At 42.0% G+C, this 20,459-nt stretch overlaps 2 protein-coding genes across 4 annotated transcripts in view; one reads left to right on the forward strand and one right to left on the reverse strand.

The window, feature by feature from the left end:
• Positions 1-1,344: 1,344 nt before the first annotated feature.
• On the reverse strand, positions 1,345-11,229 carry HEXD (hexosaminidase D). Of its 3 annotated transcripts, none has more exons than XM_062591491.1 (12): positions 10,968-11,229; positions 10,791-10,900; positions 10,603-10,690; positions 10,029-10,193; positions 8,715-8,898; positions 7,200-7,271; positions 5,812-5,905; positions 4,975-5,057; positions 4,082-4,160; positions 3,903-4,004; positions 3,384-3,473; positions 1,345-2,928 (listed from the first exon to the last, which is right to left on the reverse strand). In XM_062591491.1, the coding sequence occupies exons 1-12, from the start codon at positions 11,046-11,048 to the stop codon at positions 2,760-2,762; spliced, it is 1,317 nt and encodes a 438-aa protein (XP_062447475.1). In that variant the 5' UTR covers positions 11,049-11,229; the 3' UTR covers positions 1,345-2,759. The 3 variants fall into 3 exon arrangements, with proteins under 3 accessions (XP_062447475.1, XP_062447474.1, XP_062447476.1); XM_062591490.1 differs by having other exon boundaries at positions 1,348-2,928; positions 5,812-6,007; positions 10,968-11,228; XM_062591492.1 differs by lacking the exons at positions 10,603-10,690; positions 10,791-10,900 and having other exon boundaries at positions 1,348-2,928; positions 5,812-6,007; positions 10,968-11,227.
• A 44-nt stretch (positions 11,230-11,273) lies between these two features.
• OGFOD3 (2-oxoglutarate and iron dependent oxygenase domain containing 3) overlaps positions 11,274-20,459 on the forward strand; it is a 47,688-nt gene continuing 38,502 nt past the window's right edge. Inside the window, exons 1-3 of the mRNA XM_062592124.1 lie at positions 11,274-11,365; positions 11,606-11,826; positions 20,109-20,184. Coding sequence (XP_062448108.1) covers positions 11,274-11,365; positions 11,606-11,826; positions 20,109-20,184 — 389 coding nt within the window. The remainder of the gene's footprint in view (positions 11,366-11,605; positions 11,827-20,108; positions 20,185-20,459) is intronic.

Below are 20,459 nucleotides of genomic sequence, written 5' to 3' on the forward strand. Positions count from 1 at the left end.
GATGCCATACCTGTATGTATATCACAATTTGATGTTATTCTTCCTGATCCAGGTTTTGAGCTTCCTGTCTTCAAAAGCTGGTTTTGTCTTTTGTAGTTGGAACATGCATCCAGTTTTGTGTTTTACTGTAACCACATGCATGGAAGATTAATTTGCAGATTGCAGTTAACATTTGGCTTTAGCAATGTTTGCAGATTCATCAGTGATCAGATGCAGAATGAAGGAACTGTGTTTAGAATAGCAGTTAGGTTGTATTCTTACCTCTTTCCATTAATCCTCTTTCAGCTCCTCTTTTCTTGTCACTTTTCACTGTTTTGCTGAAATTTTTTGAGCAGTGATTTTTTTTCCCCCACTTCTGTTGGCCTAGCATATTATAAAGCCAAGTAAATGTAGCCTTTTGGGCATCTGATGCGAAGTGGCTTGTACTAAAAGGAATGATGAATGAAGGACTAGTTTTGGCTAGGAAATTACATGCTTTTAGAAAAGTATTACTGGAGATTTATTTGCTTAGTTTTTTTACATCTTTGGTTGTCTAGTAACCTGAGTCTGGACAGCTGTAGTTTACATGTGACTTATTTATAAATATGATTTAAAAACCATTATAAATGACCTTAAATTAGATCTATCCCTGCTTTTCCAAACATCTTCCATTACATCCTTTACAACTGTATCATAAGCATCATTTGGCAGATGCTTCAGCTTCTGAAACTTCTATGTGCATTTGAAATTACTTATGTGTATGCAGTTGGATGTGATCATAGGTTCAGTTCTCATATGGAGAAAAGCATACTCTAAGCCATAATCCATATTTTCCCAAAATGAGATGTTTCACTAACTAGTATCAATTGTGTAAATCTCAAGGTAAATCAAAGTATTTATACTGTATAGCTGAGATCTGACTTCTGTGTTATATTTACAAAGTTACATAGATGTCAAAAAACCAAGCTGGGTTACGTATAAAATGATGAGCGCTAGTTCTGATGCTGTAGTAGATTGCTCAGAGGCAAAAATACTTCTGGAAAATGTTTGTTTAGAAATTACTTTTCTACTTTAATATTGCAAGTAGAATTTTAGCAAGGCCTCATATGTATTTTTTTAAATGACTATCAATAAAATCAACTTAAGCTTGTTCTGTGTCAGTGTAGATTGGTCATCCTTATTAAAATCTATAAAAATACTGATGTTTGTCTAAACTACTGCTTGGTGCAGGCCTATTGAAGGAGCTATTGGGAGTGAGGACAGAAGGAAGGAAACCCAAATACCTAACCTGTTACTGACCCGGCTTTTACTCTTTCACAGCAGCCTAGAAGCCTGAGTTGTCTTGTTTTTATATAAGCTACTAAGTGACTCTTCACTGGTAAATATACTTAGTCTTTTTTTGTTTGTTTGTTTTTTTTCTCCCCTTTAAACCAAACTGACAAGCCACTTGCAAAACAAGGGCAGGTTTCAAAAAAGATACTGTTTTGAATATGGAAGGATTTATTATGGTGATAAACTAAGATGTTGTTCAGTTCCTATTTAGTCCCAAAGTATGTGACTTTAATTAAAATGTACATGGCAATCAATTTTTGTTAATTAAAGATCTGCATATGAAGTTAACTCTTGTAGCTTTTTCTCATATAACAGCAGTTAAAGATTTGTCTTACACTGCACTTCTTGCACTTTCAGTAGCTAGATCATAGTACTGTTAAAATATATTGTTTCAAGAAAATGTCCATGTGTGTGCTGCTTAAATAGAAGACTTTCAAGAAAGCAACAAAGTAGGTGAGATTTATTTTCCCTTGCAGTGATCGTCTCAGTGGTATCGCTAAAAATTATTGAATGTTCAACATAAAAGCAGAATGAAACTTAGCATTTTTCCTTGAAATTCAGGAGACTTTAGATTTGCTTCAAATACAGAAGCAACGGCAGTTCCAATCGGATTTTTGCATAGCTAAGTCAGTATATGCCTTAAGTGACTTGGATGGTGCTTTCCTGTGGGCATGAAACTACGCTTAGATGAAGTTTAATGAAGTTTCAAGAACCCAATATGTTAAGGCAGTCTTAACTACTGGTAACAAGCTCCTCTCCTGAAGCTCTATCATGCTGTGTACTGTCATGTACCTCCCCTGTGCAGCAATTCTGGCTTTCTGAAGAAGTCTGAGCAAGCACTTTCATCTTCTGATCTGAAGCTGAACCAGAGCTGGATTCAGGACTGATAGTTTTATATATTTCAAAAACTGATAAAAATCTGATACAGAACAAATCCACTGCTATGTGCTGCTGAGGGACTTGTGATGCTATGGTAAGATACATCTGTGAACATAGCTGATAGAGAATGAGTCACATTACAAAATAAAGCACATGCAAAGTATCTGAATCTTCCTAATAGAAGTTGCAAGGAGAGGACATGCTGGCTACTGACTAGAACTTGTGGAATTTCCTCAGGTTGTTGTTGCACATAAAATGCATTATTACCACAAATACCAAATCTGGAAAAATGTGTTTTTCTCCTGACTTATACAGCTGAATGCTGCCTCACTCCTGCTTGCTGTTACATAGGGGTCCAGATCTGATTATTTACAGGGCAGGTGATTTAAGATTCAGAGGAGGAAAAAAAAAAAAAGTTGCAGCTATTACACTAACATTCTTTTATGCTTTCAGGTCATTTTTGTTTAATGACAGTTGTTGCTTCAACTCTTAAGATGACAAATTTTGTTTAGCTGCAGACCTCTACTAGCTAAGTTCCCTATACAAGACAGACTGCAATTAGGACACTCTTAACTTTGAGCTTTTATTGCCTTATCTAAATCATCCACCACTTGCTGCAGCTTTTGTAGGCTGGGGTGGACGTTCTCCTCCATCCACTCATCTATAGTACACTTGTGGAAAACTTGCTCCATGGCTGCTTGGAGATCTTGCACCACAGCATTCCACTTGGATAGAAGACTAAGCAAAAATCAGAAGGAAGAAATGAGCATAGGCTGCCACAACATACAAGGCACCAAGCATGTTGGTCAATCATTGCATTTGCAAGTAAGCTCTACCTCAAGGAAAGACTAGCTACTGGGCTTCTGAAGGGAGGACAGTCCTTCTTAACTACTTTACAAGAATAGAAGCATCTGTACAGGAGTAACTACATATACAAGGGAAAGCTTTCCAGAGGCCAATTTTGTACTTGTACTCTATGAATTTGTTCAGCAGAATTCAGACAAAGATTGTTATATAAAGACTGAAGGTGTTCTTCTTTTAAACTGTATAATTTCATATTGATATTTTTTCCCCCAGTGGTGCTGCTGAAATATTAAATGCTGAAAGAGGCAAGAACTCAAAGCTATACATACTTGAATACCTAAATTATGACAAACTTTATTTCCCCTGTAATGCAAAATAAGTGGCATTACCTTACTGCATCTGGCTGAAAGTGATGCATTATTATAGGGTGAATAATTTTCCTCTTTCTGTGGTAGGGACTGAACCAGCCCGTGACATATCTGAAAAGGGACAACAGTATAAATGCTTTTGGAACAGCAGTGATATAAATGTTTGCAGGCTGACAGGGAGGTGATAAAGCTTTAGCTGGACTTGTCTTACACTGATTCATGTAATTTCAAAGGAGTAAGTAAATCTGCATTTTTGCTGCCAGTAACAGTAAGGCTTAATTCACTGAAGAACTTAATTCTTGAAATAAGACAGAACACAGCATTTAGGAATTCTGCTTAAATAATTTGCTGAATTTGCCTCTAAATACTAAGCTCTGCTGAGATGTCAGTATATAGGGATATGATACTTGAAATCAAGAGCTTGATGGTTAAATGATGAAACACCTTGCTGGATCTACCTGGATGCATACCCTCATTTCTGGAATACATGGCCTCCACGCTCTGGTTAAACAGTAAGAGAATCAATATAAGTCTTATTACCTGTTCCTTTCGAGAAGTTCATCTATTGATGATCTGAGGTAGAAACTAACTTGCGTCACAAGTGTGAGGATGTTGCTTCCTGGAAAGGTCCCCAAACTTGTGCTGTCCAAACAAAATTCATTAGTTTCTGAATGTACCATGTAATTAAAAGCATCTGAACATAGCAGCTGGCATTTTACCTCATGAAAGTATCAGTTTCCAGATTAGACATTCCCAGAAGCTTTTCCACATTTTCTTTAACCTTTTCAGAATAGCCACCTGAGCAGAAGACAGAAGTATGTAAAAGGAGCCTAACCAGCAAAATACTCTTTATGAGCATTTTCGTTAGAGTACTCAGTATTGGCCTACTTCTCCCTGGATGAAGTTTTGTTTGTTTGTTTGTTTAAACAAAGTGTAAAAGGAAGCAGACCAAGAAAGAACCACTGGAACTAGGGGGAGAGGGAAGGACATACAGGGATAGTTGGGGGAATACCTTAAACCTCATTCACAGATTAATTGAGCTAGTTAAAGCACTTTCTAGCTATGAGCTCTTTGTTCAGAGTACTTAATATTTTTGTGCCTTGTTTAAAAATAAACAAGCAGTCTTTTTTATTTCTGAAAATAAGAAATGCAAAATATTTATTTGCAACTGTCTGTGAAGAAACGAGAAACTACAGGAAATATTTACCAGACAGTGTACTTGTGTCCTGTATCAGTTTTAAGAAAAAAGGTTAAAATGACAATTTTCCCATGTAAATAAGATTTAAATCTAAATGTAATTGGTCTCACTTATGTACTCGCAATGTCAAGTCAGCTTCATAAGCATACGGAAGTTTGTGGCCATCTGCAGGTTAAGAGATTGTAACAATATATATAATATAGCTACGTGAAAATACATAGGCCACAAGGCTTTCTCTCCCATATTGCATATATGGCAATTGCCATCATCTGAGACATGCCATATGTACAGTTTATTGTTCATAATTCAGGCCAGGATCAGTTGAACACTTTCAAAGTATAATAAGCCTGTGCTAACCTTGGGGCTAGGCCACTTCACTCTTTAGGGCTAGAGAATAGAATTGTCACTATGTACCATTCTTTAGTGCCTGTAGGCATATACCCAGTGATGGAATCCCCACAGGGAAGAGCTCACACAAAACAGAGAAGTGATCATACCTAAATAAGAGAACATTCATTAGACATTTTAATAGTAAAACACACTAACACAGTGGGAATATTTCAATCACTAAAAAATAGAGAGCTTTAGAAACATCAGTTTCTCTCTCAGAGAAGATACCTTTCTTCTTAAAGGCTCAGCAAGAACAAATACCAAACAAATGACCTACTCAAGCCAAATTAGGGTCAGAAATTAGAATTCAGTTCTCTAGTATTCCCTTAGACCACTCGACTGTTGCATAAAAATCCTTTCTTACTTTGATAAACTTTTCTCTTCTCATGCAACCTCATTCTATTTGAATCCATGTAAGACATTCAGATACTAAGTCAAGTATTGCATTAACTATGCCTTTCATTTTCTTGGGCAGTAATTAGGTACCGGAAGGAGTTATTCAAAAATACTGCTGGATATTCATTTCAAGGATTCAACAGGGCTGCAAGAGTTTGTAGTCTGAGCTGCCTTTAAATTCTCTGGTCCTGTACAGCTAGCGTATTTTTTTTTGTAAATATTTTCATGCACTTTCTCACTTGTTGCTCTGAATGTTAAGAGTCAGGGGATTACAAGAAGAACATAACTGGTGTGGGCTAAAAAAGCCCATTATACAGGTGTCTAATAGTAACCAATAGTAACCAGCAGTAGAAGTTGCAGGATTGCTAAGTTCCCATGGGAACTTCCTTGCACTTGTTTTAGAGTTTTTGAGAAGAAATTTGCTTCCATGTAATTCTTGGAAACATTTAAAAAGATGTTCCTTACCTTTGCCAGCCAGTCAGTGCAATACCTTGAAGCACATCTGCAGGGCTATGGCTTGCCACTTTCAGCCACTGAAGATGGTTTTTTAAGTGATGTCCTATAAGAGTTAGAGACTGATTCACTCCTGTAGCTCCTTTGAAAGCACTAGCAAACCACACCTTGGAGAAGCCACATCTACGATACTTCTCTATGAGAAGCACTGAAATAAGACACAAAAGAACACATACAGCACAAGTTTTCCTTCATTTTCAGCCTAGACTGTAATGTTCCAATTAAAGGAATTCTGAGCTTGGAACTCTTCTGTTGGAGAGGCAGCTATAAAGCTTACTGGCATGTGAGCAGCTGGGTCATTTTTGCTGATAATACACGTTATATGCATCATAAGCTTTAAGAGAGGCAGGCAACTCTCCTTTACTTCTCTGTAAAAATTAGACGCTGGTTCTTAAAAGTTAAAGTTTAAAAAGAAATCCCATGGGCAGGGAGGGGCAGCGGCTGTATCTGCTGCCTTAAAGGGATATTTCACAAAAACTCTCAAATGATAAGAATTGCAGAGCTGATCTCTTGGAAGATACCTCTGGACTGAGTCTGTACAAGATCACCACCTTCTCCACCAATACAAATCATACCTATTTTTTTTAAGGCACTGGAAACTTCTAAAGGAATCTTAAAATGATAGTTAATCATGGAATCACAGAGACTTGACAGGAGCTCCAGAGGTCATCTAGTCCAACCACCTGCTCAGAGCAGGTCCAGTAACAACAGGCTGCACTGGGCCCTGTCCAGCTGAGTTTGAGCATCTCTAAGGATGGAGATTTGACATCCTCTCTGGAAGCCTGTTTCAGTGTTATACTGCCCTACTGTTTTAACGTGCCCTAGGACTATATTCTATTTTCCTTGAATTGCTAAATTGTTAGAATGCTATGAAAAGTGTGTATGTAATGAGCACATGCAACACCTGACAACTGGTTCATGTTTCAACAAATAAGTATTTGCATACATTAGATGGCTGATACAGTCTCTCATGGGAATCTATGAGGGTTTTTTTTGGAATTCTATAGCCTTGAAGCTTCCTTTGTAGAACTGTTCAGTATGGAGCTATCTGCTCAGCAGTACTGATTGTAGTACTGATTTTAATGTGAGATGAGCTAATGTAAAACAATGCTTTTGAAAACCCCTTGCTCTTCCGTCAGCAGTTCTGCAGCCCTCTTTTAAGGAAACAAGCAGCAGACAATGAAAATCCTTCATAGAAGAAACATGAAAAGAAAACTACGTGAAATCAAACAAGGATCTAGCTATGGTATGTTTGAATCATATTGATTTGTTATGGCTGTTTTGATCTATAGGTAACACAGCTTTGCTTTTTCCAAGCAGCTCACCAGAGAAGTACAAACCTTTGCTCTCCACATCAAGGTCTGCGGCATAGTCCCATATCATTGGCTCCACAAGCTGTGGGACCCCAGACTCTGAAAGGAACAGAATTCTTTTAAGTAATACAAAATGGCCAGTTAAAGGTGAGAACTAAGTAAACATCAGTGGTGCAGTAACACATAACTAAAACTACTTATGGCTTGTTACTAGAATTCTTCACCTACAGCTGAAGTGTCTAAGTGCCCTTTCAGCCTCGCCAGGACTTTGCACATAAGGATTCAGTTCATGGGCCAGGGCTAAGTCCTTTGATACCTTGAAACCACTAACGTGGGGATCGTGATGGGAATCAGCAGGGACAATTCATGAGAGATCCTCTTCATCCCAAACCCATCCTATTCTCAGTCCTTTGAAGCTATCTGTACACCAGAAGGTCTAGAGCTGCAAATTGTACATACAAGATTTCAGCTGAATTCAAAGGAAGTAATCATCCTTTAAAGCCGAGACTGTCTGCACAGAACAGCATTTCAAGATGCTTTGGAAGTACAAATGACGACAGACATTTGGTTTCAAGTTCCTTTGTAACCAACGCCCTTACTAGATTTAAACATGAAACACTGACCTTTGAGGAAACTGCAGTAAATTGAGTATTTTAACTGCAAAAAAAAAAATCAGTATTTTAACTGCATCTCATTTCACTTTGTTTAGTCTGTTATTGGCTGTGGCAACAGAGTGCAACTGAGCTAGAAGCTGTGTTTTTCTTGTGGAAACTGCATGGGTCCTATCTATGTTTTGGGGATGATTTCCCACTCTCACAGCCATATGGCTAAATAAATTTCTACTGGAGGAGCCACAATGACACCATCTAAATATGTTTAGAGCAGACCTGTAAGGTGGCTCTGAAAATGCTGAAACTCTGTCTTTATTAGGACTACTCAAATGTTAGCAGTACTTGAGTATTTTTCAATGGACAAGGTTCACAAGGATCAGGGTCACAGACCTATCCCACAATTCAGTGTTGAGAGATCCTCATGATGTGTGCACTATGATCAGCTACACTGTCAAAGATGCAAGGTGACAGCTTCTCCTCGTGAATCTGCTCCACCGGAACACAGCTGCAGCTGATGCACTGAGCAACAACTAACATTAGAAAGCACTGAGATGCATAGAATCTTAGGCTGAGACCACAAATACTACATATATATTTTTAATGCATAGAAGAAATAGAATTTATGGCAAAATCCCTCCATGATGACTTATCTTAAGTTTGTCACCTATATATTACCATCTGGAAAGCTAAAGCACATGCAGTATGACACTTGCCCATGGTGACAAAGAAAGTCTGTGACAAAGCTAGAGATTTAGCTAGAGCTAAATACATGTCTCTACTTATTAGTCTAATGGACAATATCTCAGCTATCTTTCTATTTGTTTTTTCACTATTTTCATCTGCCAGCAAATCTGTTTCAAATGCTTGTGTAAACTTTTTTGTATGCTTAAAAAAAAAAAAAGAGAGACTCACTCCATCACTGATCACACACCTGACAATATTTCCTCACTAATTCCTCTCAGCATATCATCCCACACAATAGGTGTCACGGTAGGATAAGATGAGGCGATACAATTCGCAACTGCTTTTATGTGGGACAAGCACAGCTTCTCCGGAGTGTTCTCTTGTTGCTGCAGCCACTGTTTTGACTCCTCTCCTTCACCAAGGTAGTAGACCTGAAATACAAAGCAAATAATCTTGACTTCTTGTATAGGAATAAGGGGGATCAAGTTCGACAGTGTCATGGAATCATACAATATTCATGAACTACTGCACAGATGTGACACACTGTGTGGATAGATCTCAAAGCATCCCTTGATGATATCGCAAGCATCTCTGTCAGCTTGTGGGAGACTAACCCTGACTAAACATGTCAAGTAAGGGAATTTTCCTGCAGGAACTATAATATCTAAAGAATAATTAAGGCACGCTGGGTGAGTCTTTGGAAAGACTGCCCTTGAGGAAGTCGCTCTCATTAGTTTTACTTGGTTCAAGAATTCCAGCAACCCAAGAGGTCCTAGATTAAATAAAATGAGGTTCCTGTCTTGTAAAAGCAAATTCATACACGGATCTAGAACTGACTTGGGAGACCAAGAGTCCTATGCAGACAGAAAACTTGGGCCTGTTAAGATGGGTATGCATTTAAACTCTTTGTTGTTTTAGAGTAAGTTTTATCCAAAATGTGTTTATTCTATGTAGGTAATATCTTGCTTTACAAAAGCTGGCAGGTCCCTATCTAACCCTGCCATTATGACACAGCAGAACTCTAAAGCGCTGAACTAAGGCCAACACTGCCAAGACGATCACAAGGAATTTCAGGGCTCTGCATGCCATAGAGATGGCTTTAAGAAAGCCAGAAGAAGGAGAAAACTTAAGGCTCGCCTTCTCAAGGGGACACACTACTAAAAGAACAAAAAATACTTCCCACCACACAGTTGATTTTGAATGAGATAAAATTTGTCTAGAACAATAAGCCAATGTCCTACATGAAAACTCACATGATTCTTAAAGAGTATTTCCAAATTAGTAATTCAGTTTAAGTTCTCATTTGACATAAAACCAAATGCTGAGTTAGCTTTAAGAGACTGCATTTAAGACTTTGGGTTTCTACCAGTTAGATCAACAGAAATGACATCCTGTAATACTGGAATCATTAAGCGTTGAAAAGACTTTTCTACATTAGCTTCTTTGAAGGTGATGTTTTCTGTCATCAAAATTCCACCCAAGCAAGTTCTGAGACACAGGAGCCTCAGACCCTCATCATTATTCCTCACAAAAGAAATTCCTGCCTCAAGAGAGGTCCCACCTCATCACATCCTATATGAAACCATTTTAAGTCTTCATGCAGTGTCATGACATGGTCAATCATGGCTTTGACCAAAGCCCGGGACTCCTCCTTGTGTGGGTTGAGGGCGTTGGGAAACGTCTTCACCTCCCGGAGATGAGCGAACTCCTTGTGCTTCAGTACGAACTGCAAAGCAAAGGAGAGCTTGAGCGGGGTGGGGTGGACTAGATGATCTCCATAGGTCTCTTCCAACCTCAACCCTTCTGTGAGAGCTCGGGCACCAACTGCACGATGAAGGCAACTACAGCATCTTCTCATGTCACCAGAGTGCTGCTGATGGCTATGCAGAGAGAAACTGAGGGGGACTCTGGCCGCATGTGTGCACCAGGGAGGGCAAGTGGCCTCTCACCAGCGGCAGGGTAGGACGCACCCCGCTGCCCCACTCTCTGCCGCTCCGCTGGGGTCACAGACGCCAAACGGGTGCTCAGTATCGCTTCGGGGTCTGCAATATGCAGCCGAAGGGACACGGCTTAAGATGAGGCTTTCCCGACGGAAAAGACCGGTCACGGCTGCGAAACGAGGCGGCAGCGCTCACCTCCAGGTGCCCGAAGGTCTGCACCAGCGGCACCACCTCCAGCCCCTGCGCCTTGGCCAGCCGTAGAACCGCCCGGATTTCCTCGGCACTGCGGAGAAGGAGGCAGCGAGGGAGCGAGAGGCGGGGGAGCGGCGCTCGCCGTTAACGGCCGCGCTCCGGCTCTAGGCAGCCGTTAACGGCCGCGCTACCTGTAAGCGTGCTGCGCTCGCAGCGGCTCCAGCGCCCCCGCGTAGGGAAACGTGTCCTCGTACTCCAGCAGCAGCCCGGTGGCGCCCAGGGCGCGGAGCAGCGGCAGCACCTGAGGGAAGGGGAGGCGGCAGGACAGCGGGCCGCAGCCGCAGCCGCCCCGGCCCGCTGCCGCTTACCTCCACCACGTAGGAGGCGCGCGGCGGCGCGCCCTTGAGGTCCAGGTGCACCAGGCGCCGCCGCAGCCCGCCCGCCGCCATGCCCGCGAGCCAGAGCTGCTGCCGCCCTCGATTGCTCTGGTCTGCAGAGCGCCTCGCCACCGCCCCCGGCGCACGCTCCGTATGGCCTCCGCCCGCTGCTTCCGCGATGCGCCGCTCGCGCCTGCCCCGCTGAGGCAGCGCCGCTAGGCGGCCGATTGCTCTCCCCGGCTCCCCCCGCAGGCCGCGCGCCGCTGGCCGAGCGCGTCGCTCTGTGTCGGCGGCGCCATGGCTGCGCAGCGGCGGGTGGCGCCGCGCGGCCCCGACAGCGGCGGGGCGTATCTCGGGGACCATCACCACCGCCGCCGCCGCCGCCGCAGGTACCGGCGCGGCCGCGCGAGGGCGGGCAGGGGCCGCTGCGGCTGTCCCCAGCTACTGCCGGGTGGGCTCGGGGGACGCGGCCTGGGCGCCCGCCGGTGGCTGTGACAGCGGGCGGCGGCGGTTAGGGCGAGGCCTGTAACCACCGGGCTTGGAGAGGGGGGAAAGAGCCGCGCATGCGCTTGGGGGCGGGGCGGGGGGCCCCGCGCGCCTCACGCGCGCCTCACGCGCTCTCCCCTCAGCGGTGCGGGGAGCGGCGCCCCGCGGGAGCCGCGGCGGAGGTGGCTGGCGGCGGCCGCGCTCCTCCTCCCCGCCGCGCTTCTCGGCGCCCTCCTGGGCTGGAGCTGCCTGCGTGCCGAGGAGGGCGTCGCCGAGGTGCTGGCTCGCCACCAGGAGCACCTGCGGGACAGGTTCGTCGAGGTGCCCTGCTCTGAGGACTATGACCGCCACAGAAGATACGAAGGTACTTGCGTGCGATTAGGACGAAGCAGCGTGTAGAGGGCTGCAGCAGGCCCAGCGTGTCCAGCTGTCTTGCACAGCTCTGGCTCTTCTAGCAAACACCTGCCTCTGCACGTTACCTAAACCCACAGATCTTCACGCGTCTTGGGGCAGCCCAGAAGCTGCTGTTCCTGAGAGAGCATTTTCCATCATTCCTCTGTAATTTTTTTTTCTGGAGCCGCTTTGTGTAGGCGGTGTGAAACAAACCTTTTGCTAAATCTGGTTCTCTCTCCTTTTCTTGCTCTGCCAATAGTTGTAATGTGCTTGTGGGGGAGTCTGTTACCTGTAAATACCACACAGTGTGGAGTGAAGCCAGTTTGGAACGTTGTTTGTGCTGCCAGCATGTGGTAGTTGCACAAGTGCCAGCTCCCAGTACATGTTTTGAGATGTATATGTTTTAGTTAAAAACAAAAAACCTGACAAAAACCAAAAAGGAAACCACAACTTCCAAACCACTGTTTTCCTGTTAATGTTGTCACTGGTTGTCTGTGACAACCAGTGCTGTCTGCAGTAAGCTTCTCTCTTCCATCTATGCATCTTCCAGCTGATGGTGTTGTCTGTCAAATAGGTATTTGTTTCCCTTGGTACTTTTTTCTTTGGAGTAATGAGCAACAAGAGTCTAATTTATGTTCTGCTGAGGATAAGCTATGCTGATTTTTTTTTCTTTTTCCTTAGACTTGTGAAGTATATCTTGATGAACACTTTAAGCTGGTACTGCTGCCAGAAAGCAGCAGATTCTTTCTTTTTGCTAGTCTGCCTGTCTATCCAGCTGTGCGTTCAACTTGATTGGTGAATTATGCTATCCGATTTTTGTTTTCTTTTTTGAGTTAGTTTTCAGCCAAATCAATTGTCTGTTTTGGTTAGTTATGTGGCTGCCAAAATGCTTACTGACACAAATCTGAAGGTAGTATGAAGGCTGGAGGAAGTTGCTGGGTGCAGAGGAAGAATGACTGTCTTTCAGTGCTCATTCTGGTAGGAAGTATTCGTAGGAAGTGTTCCTCAAACTACAGTGTAGAAGCGGTGCTCCACAAATGTGGAGGTAATTTTCCTTTCCTCCTTCAGGAAGCCGTTCTGAGTACCGTTGGTTTGTAATGTAGCAGCAGAGGTAGTGCATAATCTGTGGTCAGATAGTTTTCCTCAGTGCTGCTGTTGTAGTGTCTGCCCTGGATGAGGTGTTTGATAGGATTTTGCAGGCACCATCCCAGATGTTACTGAGAACAACCAAGCTGCTGTCTGGAAGATACTAGTAAGGGAGCTTTCTTAGTTTGGAGACTTTTTGACTCTGAACCCATGAAAACACATGTTCTGTTTTAACTTTTTTGTGGTTACCATGAGGAGAAATTGGCTTTACTTTTCCACTTCCACAGGCAGAGAAATTTGTGCAGCTATTGTTGCTGCAGATTTGGCAGTTAGGACTGAACTACGGCTGAAACTATCCACGTTCTGTTATCAGGGCTTTGGCTTACCAAAAGAAATCCAAAAAGAACAACTTAACCTTCCCCCCCCCCTTCTCTGGTTTGTTAGGGGAATTTTCCAGACTGGGATTTAACTTACTTTTGGTCTTGGTAATTCCATCAGCTAACCTTTTCCTTGCAAGGAATCAAGGAAGTTTGAGTACACCTCTGCTTGGGAGGAGGAATGAACACATTCTCTAGTCTTGTAATGCAGTGGGGTGCACACTCTGCAAATGCTGGCTTCAGGGTGAAGTGTGACCTGCCTGAGCTTCCACAGGCACAAAGTGGAGTCATCTTCTATGAGTTTGTATCCACACTTTCTAATTACGCTTGTGCATTCCTTTTCCAAATTTACGTTCAATTTTGCCTTTTGGCGGATGTTTTTACATGTATTCCCCTGCACTGTGCTTTGAGAAGGAGATCTGTGCTATTAGACAAGTGTGAACATCTGTTCTGTTGAGCAGTAAATTGAATCTATACTGTGGTAACAAACTTTGCGGTTGTTTTTTTTCTTGTCTTTTGCTCTGTGTCCGCAAGAGGGTGGTCGTGAGCTGGCTAAGTTTCCTCCCTGTCTTGTGACTGTCACACTCCTTGCTCCACATGGGGGTTGCTGATAGCTTTGTGAGGCAGTAAAATGTGGATTACAGTTCTCTGCCAAACTGGATTCATCTCTGGGGCTCTAGTCACTTTGCTGGAAATCACTATCTATCACTGAGCAGCTTTTGATTTTCTATCTTTACTCTGGCTTGATATCCACAGCTGCGGGGTCTTTGTCAGAAAGAGGCACATTTCCGTCATCATTCGATATCTGATGCTCAACTGCAAAGGTCACACAGTTAAGATGAGCTTTTTATTTATGTACTTGTCCCTGCTTCAGCCATGGCTAGCCCAACTGAGCTTCTAGTTTGCTTCAGTGGAGACAATAGTTGATGTCACACAGCAGTGAGTTTATTTTCATAGCAGTGCCTGCCAGTAAACATCTCATCCAGAAATGGAAGGCATTATTTGTCAGAGACCAGGCGCTTAGCTTAGTATGTTAGCAGAAGATATGATGTTCTGTGAACAGTTTGGCTAAATCGTGCAGCCAAATCTCAGCTATTTCTGGCTCTCTTAAGACATGGTTTACTCCTTAAAACTACTGTGGCTTCTAGCTTGTCTGATGAAACTTCTGCATTGTCTCGTGTGTATGCTGACATTTTCTATGTCAGGGTACAAAGCATCCATGATGCCAAGTTGCTTAGGAGGCAACTGTAAAATGCTTTTCCAGAGACCAGATCCATGGACTGGAATTCAGGGAAGTGTATGAGCAGTAGAGGAAAAGGGCAAGCACCTAGACTGCTGCTGTTACTGTGGGAATGTCACTCAAACTATCTTTGTTTTCTTGTCCTGCCGTTTGTACTAGTTGAGCATTGTGATGGGACTTTTGTCTCTTGAGAATCATTCCAGTCCCTGCAATGAGTTGTGCTTGAGTAAGTACCTCTGTAAGTAGGAGACAAAGCTGAAGTCTGGGCACTTGGACCCGTGTCCCGTTGTTACTTTCTGTGCTCTGTGTGCTGAATAGGAAAGGTGGCTGTTGGAGATGCTTGTGTGGTTGCGTGCTTAGGTATACATCTCTTGCCTTGCCAGAAAAAATACTGCTCTCAGACCCAAAGCTGAGTAGCTCGTTAGATATGTGAATGATTTTATGTTCACCAGGCACAAATTTGAAGAAGCTACTGAATACTTTGTAATACTAGACTGAATTTCTAGTGGGTATATATTCTCTGAATATTTTCTTAACAGTTCGGTGGTTCCATCTATAGTGTCTTTTAGACAAGAGTGACACGTTTTTTAATGCTAAAATTGTTTTCAAATAAACAGGCTTACTGTTCTGATCCTTCATCAGCTTTGATCCAGTGTTTGTATCTTAACGTTGGCATGTGACTGGCTTTATGCTGGACTATCTTTTCCTTCTCAGCTTGAAAAAACTTCTGCTATTACCTTCAAAATACCTCCTGCTTTGAGCATTGTCTTTGCTGATTCCTTGTCAAAGACCCTAGTCATGCACTGATTGTCCTCTGTAATTATAGCATTTTGCTAAACTTGGATTCTCCAGTACCAGCCTTTCCAGAAGGGCAAGTCCTGTTTGCTGCTGGGAATGCAAAGTACAAACCTCTTCTGTAATCAGAAGTCTTTGCTAGTTTCCTCTTTCAGAATGTCACCCCCTCTACATTCAGATGGGTTTGTCCTGGAGTAGTGATGATCTCCTTTGGGTTTACTTGTCTCCACTTATTCTCTCCTTGAGCATCAGCTTCCCTTTATCTCAATTTTCTTTGTCTTTCAAGAATTAAAGAGACTTTTTTCAATAGCAGAAGGAAAGTCATTTCCCCTTTTTATCTCTGTCAGCCAAAAGAGTTTCATTGCTTTTCTGTGTTCAACTTTCTTCTGGAGTCCTTAAAATCTCACTTTTCTATCAGTCTGTTAGCTCAACCTTTTTTAATCCTGTTTTATAACAGGACAACTGAATTTTACACTACAGGTTTCCACAACTGTGCTTGATAAAGTTGTTGACATCTCTATTCCTGCCACAACAGAACTTTAGCTGCAGTGTGTAATATGCATTATGTGATTTGTGATTAGTGATAATGGTTCTGCAAATCTTTGAGATGTTAGGATTGCTAACTAAATATTTAGCCAAACTAACTAAATGTGTGGTAAGTGAATCAAAATTAATTCCTTTTGGCTGCTTCTATGTGTGCAGCTGTAAATTTAAAATTGGATGATGGAAGCTGTTACTGCCTCAGTCGTCTGTCCCACATTTGCTAGCCTGCAGGCAGGGATGTCTTGATTCTTGTCAGTCAGCTTCTGGGATGCTCTTCAGCCTGACACTTGTAATTGAGTATCTGATTTTAATCTGCCACTGGTGCACATACATTGGAGCCCTTCAAGGCACAGTAACATAAAATGTGTACTCTTTAATATTAGGACACACAAAGTAGTTTGCAGTGTTTGCTGGCTACTACTTGTTGCTATTCAGAACTGCTAGGTTGTTGAGCTCCAGATGAATACAGCATTTCCACTGCTTGCGTTTTTCTTGTATGATCTGTGGTGTTTGACTTGCAAATTGTCAGTTCCTGGAATTAAGTGATTGAAAAGTGCCAGAACATCCGCAAAAACTGTATCTAGCCTTTATGATTGCAGGAAAAAAAAGAATTACCATGTGCCTGGAATATGGCACAGAAGCTCCTCTTTTCTTCCCTCTCCCACTCCCAGATCTGTAACTTAGAACAACCTTCCCCCTACAAAGCCCTTGTGGGTTTTTGTTTGTTTTTTTGTTTTGTTTGTTTGTTTCTGATGGATCTGAATTCTGTACCTTTGAGGCCGATATTGTATTGCAAAGTGCTCTCTCTATGCAAAGCATCTTTGGGTTACTGACTGAATCTTACCAGTCTTTTATTTTTTATTATTATTATTTGAAGACATTACAGTTTCTGAGGAATAGTATGATTCACTTCTGCTCTTCTTCCCTTTAATTTATAGGGTCACGAGAAAACTGAGCTAGAGGAGCACTGTTCCTAGTTCATTCCTGTTACAGTGATGGGTTCAGTGCTGCCATTGCAGTCTGGATGCTTAAGAGCATAGTGTCTAGCATTATTTTAGGCTACTAATTTCTGAAGTCATCCTGAAATAATTTAGTATGTGCTCCCTGGAACTTGAACCTTCAGCTGACCTCAGTGAATTGTTGCTGGATAGTTAGAAAATGCATTGGATTTTCTGGAATGTAATCCAGTCAGATGGTCTTTCCTGATCTTGGTCTGCCCACTATCTTTTTATTCCAGTGGCATAGAAGAAGAAAAAAAAATATCTTTTCGAAGTTGTCAGGGATGAGTTTTTGACTACATATCGTCATGGTGGCTGACCCGTGAAAGTGATTGATTTTTTTGGTATGGGAATAACTGAAGTCTGAAAAATGATTTGACTGGTGGAGAGCTTGAACAGAGAGAGCTGTATATGTGCACACACAAGTGTGTTTGGGGAAGGAGGTGCTCTGGATGCTTATGTGTGTTTAGACAGTCTGTTTGGTGTGGGTGCCTTTGACATACGTTTAAACTGAAGTCACCAAGTAGCCTCCTTTTCTTTTCCAAAGCAAGGAAACTGTATATACAGATTGGTGTGTTGTTGTCTGTACTCAAACCACTCATTTATGTATCTCTTTCTCATTGCTTCTCTCTTTCTTGGAATGCTGGTGTCTTTGCAGCGCACTCAGAGATGCAGCCAGAGCAGGACTGTTAGGATAGAGTGTGAATTCCTACAAAGCACTTGCACTGTGACAGATTCCTCTTTCTATCATGTTGTGGTCATTGTTTGAATTAGTTACTTTTGATCAGAGCAGATGGAGGCTTTTGACTTGGATGGGTGAATTGACTGATTTTTCAGGAGTGTTTTGCCCCTTATGTTGTGTTCTGATAAGCAAATAATCCTCCAAGAGGAGCTCAGTTCAGCAGCTGTAAGTGTGTTGGCACATGTCAGAAAGCACATTCACCCAAACGTTTCTATCACATTACATCTATACATGGACTTCCCTGAGCAAGGTGCCAAATGCCACATCCCAAGGTCACTCAAAACTGATCATTGTTGTTGTTGTTATCTAAAGATTGCTCTGGACAGGACTTCTAATTCCATAAGAACTTTCATATACTCTTTATCTGGAACTCTTACTGCTGGCTTTTTTCCATAAGCTTTTAATATTAAATGTTGCATTTCTCTGAAATGGACTTGATTTTTTTTTTGGGGGGGGGATACATGTCCAAACTGTGTGTTTTTGATCCAAAATCTTGTATGAAAAACTGCCTTTCAAGATAGATTTGTTTAGACACTACATACAGAATGCTATTAGCTCTTTTCTGACTCATCTGCATTTTTTTTTTAAACGCTGCTTTTAATATCCTGACAGTATGGTAGGAACATTGTTCTGGTATTTTAATTCACTATTTTCTTATGTTACTGTTGCTCTTCTAGTGACTTCAAGTGGGCAAATACAGTGGTTCTCAGCACTTGCCTACAGGAATCTTTGTTAATAAACTGAATCATTTATGATTGACTAGAGAAACCTAAGTTGAATTAAGTTGCTTATGTATTAATACAAGAAATAGCAATGTAAACTAAGGCATATTGCTACTATGCAAAGACTGTATATCTATGAAGGAACCCTCGTTATTTGTAATATCTCTTTCACAGCTTGAACTCTTAGCTGTTTAACATATTTTTCTTCTGTCAAGCAGTGATTCCACTGCTTTGTGCAAGATGTGCTCTCTCTTCCTTGTTATCCCAAGAGTTTTTCAGCTCTTGGAGCATTAGTGGCAAATTGAATCAGTGATGCAGATACAGTACAAATTATACAGAACAGCATCAATTGTAATACCTCTTGGTGCTTTGCTGGGCAGTGGCTGTGCTTCTCTGGACCAAAATCATTGTAAATGTCACTTGATTATTAGTATTTCTTTTATTGGTTTTCAATTGATATTGGTTTTATTTTTATCTGCTTTTCTTTCCTTTTGCTTGTGTCTTTGCCTGGTGCCAGGGTGACTCTTGCAGACAGGTGGGAACAAAAGGAGTAAGTTATCATTTCACAAATTGGTTACTACGATTTCAAAAGAGCGGTTTTAATTTACTCCTTTTCCAGATTTTTGTATAACTTCTACTGTTATCAACTGCAGAGCAAGGTGCTCTCCACATCCTGAATCTGGATCTCTTAGATGGCGTGATGCTGCTGCAGTGGCAAGTCCCTTGTCTGCATCCAAATATCTCTTCTCTTCTGCAGCTAGTTTTCTCTTCCAGGACCTTTCCCTTTTCCCTTTTCCCTTTTCCCTTTTCCCTTTTCCCTTTTCCCTTTTCCCTTTTCCCTTTTCCCTTTTCCCTTTTCCCTTTTCCCTTTTCCCTTTTCCCTTTTCCCTTTTCCCTTTTCCCTTTTCCCTTTTCCCTTTTCCCTTTTCCCTTTTCCCTTTTCCCTTTTCCCTTTTTTTTCCCCCTGATTGACATTCTTTGGTTTAGCGACAGAACCAGTGTGTTGGATCTATGTCTATGATTTAAATGCTTATGTGGAAAACCATTTGTATACAGATACCTGATATTAAGTGGTTTCAGTTGCTGGAGATCTTGGCTGTGTTTGAACTGTCAATTCGAGATGGAAGGATCCATGTGGCACTGCCGAGGTCTGAGCTCTCTCGTGTTCTTGCCCTGCCTGTCTGAAGGCTGAAAAGGAGTATGTAAGATCAAATCATCCAAAATAGTTGTCTTTCCAGAGAACAGTTATATAATCAGGAATTTTGGTTTTAACTGCTGCACTTAGCAAGAAGGGCAAAATCACTAGATATATGTATGTCTATGTATCTCCATACAGATAGAAAAAAAATACATGTGTGTCTATTATAGCCTTACTAAACAGCTCTAAGCAGTTGATTTGAAAACTGACATCATCTCTACTGTATCAGCTTGCATTATGAACTTACCCATTTTGACAGAAAATAACTTCTCAGCTTAGCTGGTGTAATTTGGGTGAGTGTAGGCTGGGACTTGAACCTGGGCAGAAGCAACAGTGCCATTGCTTGCTTTGTCTCCTCTCTCTATTGGTTGAGGTGCAAAACCCATTGAAGTGGAGATGTAAATTCATGTAGTTTGAACAATCTAAAATATTCTGAGACCAGCAATATCCCTTCTGAATGTTGTGAATTTGAAAGGGGAATAGGAGAATATTAATTGATACTTGTTCTGAACCTCTCTTGAAAGACTGTTTCTTTTCTTTTTTGTGATGCAGGGTGCACTCCTAGAAAGTGTGGAAGAGGCGTAACCGATGCAGTGATCACGAGGGAAGAAGCTGAAAGAATCCGTAGGTAATCTTTCTTTTCTTTCCATTTTCTTTTTAGTAGGATTTTAGTTTGAATTATAGAAGCAGGCACATGCTGATGGTGTGCTAGTGTTGGAGGTGCGCTTGTGGCACAAAGCTTACTAGCTGAAGGAGGAGGGGTTAAACAGGCTAAAGCGTTGACCTTATTTTCTAAGCCATTTTATATTTTTGCTGTAATTGAGGCTTTTCTCTTTCATACAGAATCTGCCCAGTTCAGTGTGGGACATGGCAGCTGTAGAGAGTAATTTATGTCCAAAAGGA

This window comes from Rhea pennata, chromosome 19, assembly GCF_028389875.1.
Source record: "Rhea pennata isolate bPtePen1 chromosome 19, bPtePen1.pri, whole genome shotgun sequence".
In the NCBI taxonomy this organism is placed as follows: Eukaryota; Metazoa; Chordata; class Aves; order Rheiformes; family Rheidae; genus Rhea; species Rhea pennata.